The sequence below is a fragment of the Ammodytes marinus genome, assembly GCF_949987685.1.
Source record: "Ammodytes marinus genome assembly, chromosome: 14".
In the NCBI taxonomy this organism is placed as follows: Eukaryota; Metazoa; Chordata; class Actinopteri; order Uranoscopiformes; family Ammodytidae; genus Ammodytes; species Ammodytes marinus.
In genome coordinates, this window is record NC_137218.1 from 1,828,305 (window position 1) to 1,838,304 (window position 10,000).

General features: G+C 42.4%; 1 protein-coding gene across 1 annotated transcript in view; it reads right to left on the bottom strand.

Moving 5' to 3' along the window:
* Positions 1-7,463: 7,463 nt before the first annotated feature.
* Positions 7,464-10,000, bottom strand: part of med31 (mediator complex subunit 31) — a 3,706-nt gene continuing 1,169 nt past the window's right edge. The window contains exons 2-4 of the mRNA XM_080041012.1: positions 9,522-9,596; positions 8,707-8,803; positions 7,464-7,678 (exon numbers count right to left, since the gene is read on the bottom strand). Of these exons, the coding sequence (XP_079897138.1) occupies positions 7,465-7,678; positions 8,707-8,803; positions 9,522-9,596 (386 nt within the window). The 3' untranslated portion in view covers position 7,464. The remainder of the gene's footprint in view (positions 7,679-8,706; positions 8,804-9,521; positions 9,597-10,000) is intronic.

A 10,000-nucleotide genomic window follows, 5' to 3' on the forward strand; every position in this document is an offset into this window, starting at 1 on the left:
TCTGTAAGGCACACCGCGAGGAAACCAAGCAGACCCAGCTGCTCCTGCGGGAGCCTAAATAAAAAAAGGCAGTTGAGTTTGAATGACACGTCACCACCACCAGAGTGTTCACCCATGTGCCCAGTATAAAGGAACTATTTACAATTATACATTATGTACACACCCATCGCCAAGGCGCCAGACGCTACCAAGGCTAAGCTGGCCCTGCAAGATGCCAAGGCCAGCCCTGAATGGGTAGATGGCCTAGCCCAAACGCGCACCGTCCTGCTGCATTGAGCCCAGCACTCGCTGCGAGAATGGGGTGCTGGCTGCCACATTCATGCAGTAGAACCGGATAAAAGTTGACAGGGTCGACCAAGAGGCCGCCATACAAATCTCCGATAGAGGGGCCCGTCGCCATAGGGCCCATGACGTAGCAATGCCCCGTGTGGAGTGAGCCCGCACCCCTACTGGGGTTGGCTTGCCTGCCCTCTCATATGCCTGCTGGATACCATCCACAACCCAGTGGGCAAGCCTGGCCTTGGAGACTAGCTGTCCAAGACGGTTAGGCTTGTAACAGACAAAGAGCTGGTCCGTTGTCCTATGGCCACGTGTCCGATGCAGATACACTGTTAGGGCCCTGACTGGGCACAGTAGTGACCGCCTACTCCACCCTGCTTCACCTTCCTGAGGAGGGTGGAAAGGGTGCAGCTCAATAGATCGACCGGCGTGGGACTCAGACCAGACTTGAGGGTGGAATGCAGGGTTCGGGCGCAGCACCACCCCGGCACCACCTGGCAAGAAGCGGCAGCAGTCCTCATGCACTGAAAGAGCATGCAGCTCTTCCATTCTCTTAGCAGACACAATTGCGAGCAAAAACGCAGTCTTGAGAGAAAGCCATTGTAGCCTAGTTCTATCCAGGGGCTCGAATGGCTCATTCTGCAAGGCCGACAGCACCACCTCCAAATCCCATGGGGGGACAGCTGGCCTTCAGCGATGTGGAGTAACCCTACGAGCACCTCTAAGAAACTGAGCAATAAGGTTGCAACAGCCTTCTGTCAGCTTCCGAGGTCCAACACGGGCTGCCTTTATGGCTGACACTATTCCCCTCAATGTCAAGGGAGATTTTCCCACCTCCAACATTTCCTGGAGGAACTGGAGAATGTCATGGGCCGTGCAGGCGAGGGGATCCACCTGTCTCGAATTGCACCATGATTGAAACACTCCCCAACGATAAGCGTATGCCGCCCTCGTTGATGGAGCCCGGGCTCCTTGTAGAGTGCTAACCACCAGGGTTTTTCCTGGCTCAGAATGGGCCTTTGGGGGGGTCAGTATGCGGACCAACTTTTTTTGGGGTTCGCGACTATGTGCAACAGTAAAGGCAAAACGTTATTGTATTTTAAGAGGGGTGTGGGGTTGGGAGAGGGCAGTTTCTGTCCAGCTACAGAGCATTTAGGTTAGCCTGTCAATCACTGTGTTACCATGGAGCTTACTGACTGATAACATCACAATAAAGAACCTGTAGATATGAAGTCAAAATACTAATAATGACTGTTTCTAATTGATCTAAACCATGGAAATTGCAAGAAGGAAGGGCTGCTCGATTATGAAAAAATCATAATCATGATTATTTTGATTGACATTGTGTAATCACGATTATTAAAGACAGTTAATCATTGATTTAAGAACATCATGCATTTATTTAACTTTTTTTATTTTTATTTTTTTGTGGTTTTACGATTTTACATATATGGACAAAAAAAAAACAAGTAGACATACAATACCCACACAACCCCCACCCCCCTCCCCCTCCCTCACATAAACAGGCAAGAAAGACACACAACAAAAATAAAGAACAAACAAACAAGACAAAATAATCAAGAAAACAAGCTACAAATACATAAAAAACAAAAGCAAAAACAAAACTGGGGCAAATCTCACATGGCACCCGGCAGGGTAAGTGGCACCAAGGGGGCAGACACCTCAGTCCATTTATTTAACTTTTAACAAGGTTGTTATTTACACCATGACTTTGGACTTTAAACATAGGCCTAATTGAACTGAAAACAATGAACATAGAAATAGGCTAAATAAGTGAAACATATTTTTAATAATTGAATAAAACAAATATGTCAAATTAAAAATAACCCGTTGCAAATGGTGTTGATAGGGGACGTATTTTGCTATCAGGGATGTGAGGGCATCATTTATTTATATCTCAAGGAGCTGGCTGGATATTGTACAGTGTTGACTGTTGTGATCAGGGCCGCCCATAAGAAAGTGGGAAAGCTTTCTCGGGCCCAACCCTTGGGTGGCCCATGGTCTTCAGAGGCCAAGCACCTAACTGAGCCTAAAATTATTTTTAACAGAAATATTCACTATAACCATTTAAAACTTGCACAACCATAACGACAAAACAAACATTTAAAATATTGTAACTTGGGTAAAATGCCAATATCTGCTCCTCTGCTACCCTCCACTTTATGTCCGTCCTGTGTGCACGGCACGCTGAAAAAAAGTCACTAACACCAATTTTAAAAAGCCTGGCTCAGAGCCATTAGCTGTTTATATTTACGATTTTGACATTTCGGGGAACGGGCTAGGCGGGGCACTGGCTCTGAGAGACAAATATTAACGTGGTTAGTATAAACATAAACAAACATTCGCCAAGTATTCGCTAGAGATTAGCTATGTGCCTTTTAAACATCATAACATGATGTACTCCCCCACTCTTACCCAGGGCAGGTGGACTGGGTACCACAAAACTGAGCTGAGGGGGAATGGAGGCTGGCCAGGGAACTTGTATAACTTATAATTTGACCCCTTATACAGTAAGCCTTGTTGGCTTCCCACCTAGTTGTAGTAATGTGTTAATCACAAAATACATATCCATTTGTTCTCCCAGGAATTGTAGAATCTTTCAGCGCAGCATCCATTTAATTTGAACTCTCAAAATAATCTAGTCTTGAAGAGCTTTTTTAAGTTTGAGTTACAGTAAAATGATTTCCTTGATGAATTCAGGTGTCTCCATATCAGATAAATGGAGTTCTTTAATACAATAATGCATTAATTTCCTTTACTTGTTGTGCCATATGGTCACAAAATTTGGTTTTGATATATTGTTGTACAGTTGTGTCTGGATTATTTTACCTGAGTCGTCCTGCTACTTGTGTCTGGGTGTTATTCTATGAATTGTGAAAAGTATTTGGACCCCTCAGGTAGAACAGAAAACATTCTTATAAAGTTGACAAGGTAATTACTTTGTTGTTTAGTCTACAAACAGGTTTAAATGTCTTAACGTACATTTTTGAGATAAAGAATTTCCCTTAGGGGACAATAAGGTCCAAAGTCTTTGATCTATGTCTTCAGGTTGACGCCAGCAGCCAGGTATGATTTGAAAAATGTTCCATGAGTTTCATGTCACATACTGAACATACTGCATAGACAACCAGACCCAGGTGTCACACCATAAGGATGTCTGACCAGTTCTTTACTGCACCTCAGGGGCGGCCCGCAGCATAGGCAATGTCTGTAATAGTGTCCTTTGTTGTTGCCTGCTCCTGTGATAAACCTAGTGAATACTCAAGAAAACCAATGTTATTTTGTAAAAATCTGTTGAATATTAAGCAATTGCGTGAGTTTTAGGGTATTAAAATAAATTGGTAAGTAAGTCAGAAATGTGCTACTATTTTTAAAAACATATACAGTATAATAATCACAAAAGAAAGAGTCCTTTTTCTCACTTGAGCTCCTGCTCCCCAAACTCTCTCTGCACGTCCCTAGTTGATAAGATAGTCAGTCTATCTACAAATACATGTATGTGTTTATTTAGGGATGAGCGCGCACACACACACACACACACACACACACACACACACACACACACACACACACACACACATAAAAAAAAACTTCCTTATCTGATATTTTTTCTCTTAAAACTCTTCTGTACTTCAATATGTAGTGTAGTAAAAAGAAAAAGTATGAGATTTCTAGAACTCTGAGTATGTTACCGTAGTCGCCGTTGCTTGTTATCCGTCCCGGTGTCCCGTCTTGCCGGTCCGTGTGTGTGTGTCTTGCAGGAATCCCTGAGAAATTGCTGAAACTTAAAAGATCGGTTACGTACAGATTCGACCGGGACACCAATCACTCCATAACACCACTACATTGCGACAGAACATCCGAAGTGTTCTGTGGAAAAACGTTCTGTTCTAGAATCCTGAGAACAGTAGAAGAAGAAGTGTTTTGATTGGTTCAGTTTAATCTTCTACCGCAAGACAACTTCCGACCAGGATCCTTTCAGAATAAAAGACGGCTTTCCCTGCAAAGTTAAAAATCGGAAAAAATAAAACTGAAGATGTTGCTAAATGTAAAAGTTAAACCTGCAGTGTGTAGAATTTTGGGTTTTATTTCCTAGCAGATTTTGTAGAAAGTAATTATAATATCCATAAGTACATTTAATTTAGTGCATAATAGCTGAACATTTTTTTTTTATTATTTTTTTTTCCCTTAGAAAGGATCTCATATATGTCCATATTTCTGCATATTTTGGACCAAGGCCTAGTGCCGCCATCTTTAAAGTGTCATAGTTGGAATGTCATCAGGTGCATTGTTTAAAATTTAGAATTGTTCTTGTCCTTGAAGGCCACTGTAGCTTCTGTTATTATTCTAAAGGGGTGGGGTTACCCAGGGAGCGTTGCATTCTAGAACTTTGTAGAACTTTCTTGATGATGTCATATTACACACTGCACCTTTAAAGCATGTATAGTAGCACCTACCTCATCCTAACAGTCACTTATATTAAATTAATAAAAAAAAGAAAAACTTGATATAGGTCTATTTATTTCTATTAGAGCAGGCATTAGTTATTGCTTAATGTGGGACTTTTATTATTTATTTATATTTGATCTATTTCTTCTGTCTTAAAGGGACACTGTGTAACATTTTAAGTAATTTATAAGCTAAAATCAATATCCTCATTCATAAATATGTCCTCATTGGTGTAAAATCACCTCTGCCAATAATCTGAATTATCCTCCAGAGCGGAGAATTACAAATATTTATGTTACATTTTGTCCATTGAACGGGCAAGTCGTATGGAGGAATCCATGTTTTTGGAATGTCATCAGGTGCATTGTTTAGAATTTAGAATTGTTCTTGTCCTTGAAGGCCACTGTAGCTTCTGTTATTATTCTAAAGGGGTGGGGTTACCCAGGGAGCGTTGCATTCTAGAACTTTCTTGATGATGTCACATTACACACTGCCCCTTTAAGATGTTGCTAAATGTATTAAGTTAAAGCATGTATAGTAGCATCCAACCTGTCCTAACACTTACATTAAATGTGTCAAAAAATACTTAAATTGTCTATTAGAGCAGGCAGTAGTATAGCGTAATGTGGGACTTTTATTTTTTACTTTTTATTTTATTTAAAGCCTATCTATTTGTCTCATCATATGAAGATGGCCACCTCTTTTCTTAACACTGGATGGGTTTATTTTTAAAGATATTTTTTTTGGCATTTTTATGCTTTATTGATAGTGTAGAGACAGAGCTGAAATGGGGCAGAGAGGGGAGTGACATGCAGAGAACGACCGCGGGCTGGAATCGAACCCGGGTCCGCTGCTGGCCAAGGCCCATGGAGGGGGACGCCCTACCAACTGAGCTAAGGGCGCCCCCTGGATGGTTTATTTTTTATTGGTTATTTCATGCAGAAACTGAACTTTTAAAGTCCAATACTATGAATTAGGATTTTTTTTTTTTTTTTAAATAAAATACTCCAAAAAATATGACTGTTGACACTTACAGACAGTTTAAGGAAAAACTGACGTTGAGGAAGTTTCTTTTTTACTTGCTGCAAACACTAAATTTGTAAAGACATGAGTGGAATTTAAAGGAACACATTAACACACTTTAGAACAGAACACTTTAGATTTTCAAATATTTTATTAAAAAGGAAAAAGGAAAATATCAGAATCAAGCTTTATGATCTGTTCGTTAATCACCAAACTAATTTATTCTTTTAACAAAAAAAAAAAAAAATTCCCCGAAAGGTAGTTCAAACTTAGAGGCATCATCACTGACACTTCATTCAGTTTGCAAAGATGCTGTGGAGCAATGTAAGCATTTAAAAAAAATATATGTTACCCAAAAATTTACCTTGTATAGGTCCAGAAAAGATACATTTTTGGGTTGAAAAATAAAGGAAAAAGGTGCTTACATTGACTGTCTCGATAATTACTGATAAGGGGACAGAAATCCAGGAGTCCCCCGTGGCAATATTTAACAGCGCCAACACCAGGGATGGAAAAGTAACACAGACAACTATATTTTACAATCCCTGCGTTCCAATCCCCATACTATCTACTATTTAGTATGGTAGAAAAAAAGATTTAGGAAGTCCCGATTCTTGTGGCCAGATTTAGGATGGTTAGAAGTACCCGGATGTCCTACTTCATGCGGCCAAGATTTTTCGTGTTGAAAACAGCAATCCTATTTGGGCGATTCTGACTAATAATCCAGTGCGCACGGGAAGTGACGTCGCATCAACGGAGCCTCCGTATGAAAACAACCGTATTTCTAACCATACTAAATCTGACCACAAGAATTGGGACATCCTACATTTTTTTCTCTAGCATACTAAATAGCAAAATAAGTATCTGTCTGTCTGTCTGTATAACCCTTTTTTTTTACAGTACTAAATAGCAAAATTAATGAGTGTCTGTGTGTCTGTCTTCACTTGGCGACCGCGTTGTTTCCGTGTGGGGGGGGGCTTGTTGAGTAGTGCCACACACACACACACACACACACACCCCCAGAGACACACACACACACCCAGAGACACACAGACACACACACACACACACACACTGCTCGTCTATGAATTTAGCACACTGAGCGTCCTTTGTATGGAAATTTAAGTTGCAAGTAAAAGATAGAAATAATCTAATGTGATTAAAGTACAGTTTGGTTTTCTTAGTCCATTGTATTTAAAGGGAATGACCTAAACCGTGATATAAGATATGTCCATGCCGCCCAGCCCTAGGACATCCCCATTCCTGTGGCCAGATAAGAATTGGGACATCCTAAATCTGTTTTTCTAGCATACTAAATATCAAAATGAGTGTCTGTCTGTGTGTCTGTCTGTCTGTCTGTATAACCTTTTTTCTTTACCATAATAAATAGCAAAATGAATGAGTGTCTGTCTGTCTGTCTGTCAGTCAGTCAGTCAGTCTGTCTGTCTGTCTGTGTGTCTGCCTGTCTGTCTGTCTATCTGTCTGTCTGTCTGTCTGTCTGTCTGTCTGTCTGTCTGTCTGTCTGTCTTCACTTGGCGACAGCGTTGTTTCTGTCTATCTGTCTGTCTGTCTGTCTGTCTGTCTGTCTGTCTTCACTTGGCGACAGCGTTGTTTCTGTCTATCTGTCTATCTGTCTGTCTGTCTGTCTGTCAATCTGCCTGTCTGTCAGTCTGCCTGCGTGCCTGTCTGTCTTCACTTGGCGACAGCGTTGTTGCCGTGCGGGGGGGCTTGTTGCTGGGGTATCTGCTCTGCGAGGGCCTGCTGCAGCCGGGTGCGTTTGCGTGAGTAGTGCTGCCAGTGGAGCAGCTGCTGCTCGTCGATGAACTTTGCACACTGAGCGTTGACCAGCTCCTTACGGAAGTGTTCGTACTGAAGCAGCTCCAGCATGTGAAGGCAGTGGGGATATCTAGAGAAGAGAGAGGGAGGGAGGGAGGGAGGGAGGGAGAGAGAGAGGGGGAGGGAGAGAGAGAGAGAGGGAGGGAGAGAGAGAGAGAGAGAGAGGGAGGGAGGGAGGGAGGGAGGGAGGGAGGGAGGGAGGGAGAGAGAGGGTTATTTAAAACGCTTTATTCAGACAGACAGAAAGATAGATAGATAGACAGACAGACACTTTTTTTTCGACATCATGGGATTTATCCAAGACATCTCGGACACCAATGCTGTGGATATTGGATAGATGGATAGATAGACAGATAGACAGACAGACAGACAGATAGATAGATAGATAGATAGATAGATAGATAGATAGATAGATAGATAGATAGATAGATAGATAGATAGATAGATAGATAGATAGATAGATAGATAGATAGATAGATAGACAGACAATGGAGGAGCTTCAGCATGTGAAGGCAGTGGGGGTATCTAGAGAGAGAGAGAGAGGGAGACAGAGGGTTATTTAAAACGCTTGGATCAGACAGACAGACAGACAGACAGACAGACAGACAGACAGACAGACAGACAGACAGACAGACAATGGAGCAGTTCCAGCATGTGAAGACAGTGGGGGTATCTAGAGAGAGAGGGGAGGGACACAATGGGTTGAACAAAATGCTTTATACACAACTAATGAAAGGTCTGGGGTCCAAGTATGTGCTGACAAGTTTGTAAAAAAATACACATTTATTTAGTTTACTTTGATTCTACAAATACACGCGGTGTGTGAAAGGAGAGGGGTTTATTCTAGATCAGGGTCGGTGGTTGGATCCCCCGTCTCCCCGCCACATGTCCAAGTGTCCCTGGGCAAAGAGACACTGAACCCTAAATGTCTCCTGATAGTTATAGCTTGCACCCTGCGTGGTAGCTGCTGCTGCTGCTATCGGTGTATGAATGTGTGTGAATGGTAACGTGGGAATGGGAACAGGTGTCCCTTGTAAAAGAGTCTCCGGTCTCAATGGGATTTACCTGTAGAAATAAAGGTTAAAGGTGTTTTCTTACTTGAGGAACTTGGCGTATTCGGGCTCCTTCCAGTAGAGCAGATACTTCAGATAGTTGATGAACGGACGCTCCCTCAAGACGCCTCTCTGAGCTAGGACTGAGACACACACAGACACACACACACGCAGACAGACAGACAGACAGACAGACAGACAGGCAGACACAGACACACACACACACACGGACAGAGACAGAGACAGACACAGACAGGTTTTAGACCACACACACATTTCACCAGGAGATGGCGCCAAGTCCATGCAGATATGCGATATGTATGTATCTATTATATTGTATTTCTAACACTTTGCTTTAAAACATTGGGATCTAGTGAATGTCAACGCAATATTTTGGGGGGAAATTGTTTTCCTGTTTTTTAACATGAGAGATGTTTCTCTCACACACATCCTACATAAGTTGAGTTTTTTTTTTAAAAGATATTTTTTTGGGCATTTTTATGCTTTATTTGATAGTGCAGAGACAGAGTTGAAATGGGGCAGAGAGGGGAGTGACATGCAGAGAACGACCGCGGGCTGGAATCGAACCCGGGTCCGCTGCTGGCCGAGGCCCATGGGGGGGGGGACGCCTTACCAACTGAGCTAAGGGCGCCCCCATGGTTTTAATTCATTTTAATCAGCGTTAACATTCACTAGATCCCAATGTTTTTAAAACAAAATGAAGAGAGGAAATAAAAGTCAGTTCAAATCACTTTATTCGTCCCAGAGGGAAATTTAAAGGGGCGCATCATGACAGTAGCTAAAAAAAGAGACAAAATCAACGAACATAAGCGGCGCACTAGATGGTGCATTTAAACTCACAGTTGAGGTAGTTTGGATTGGCCAGACACTGGATGAACTCTAGCTCAGACTGGAACCGGTTTCGGGCCTGTTCCTCTGAAACACAGAATCACAAAAATCAGATTCAGATTCAGATTCATTTATTTGTACTCGGAGGTGAACTTGTTTCCTAGTTTAAAAGTGAGCTTCCGACCGTTACACAGTTTAAGACATCACATGACACACACACACACAAATGGGACATAGGTAAAACACGTAGGGCTGGTTTCACAGACATGGATTAAGCCTAGCCCTGGACTAAATTGAGTTTTGAATGGAGATTGTCCATTGAAAGTACAATTTAGTCCAGAACTAGGCTTAATCCATGTCTGTGAAACCGGACCTTAAAGTGCTCCAGTGAAATTACTATTAGACTTTAGGGGGCGCCCTTAGCTCAGTTGGTAGAGCGTCCCCCCCCCCCCCCATGGGCCTCGGCCAGCAGCGGACCCGGGTTCGATTCC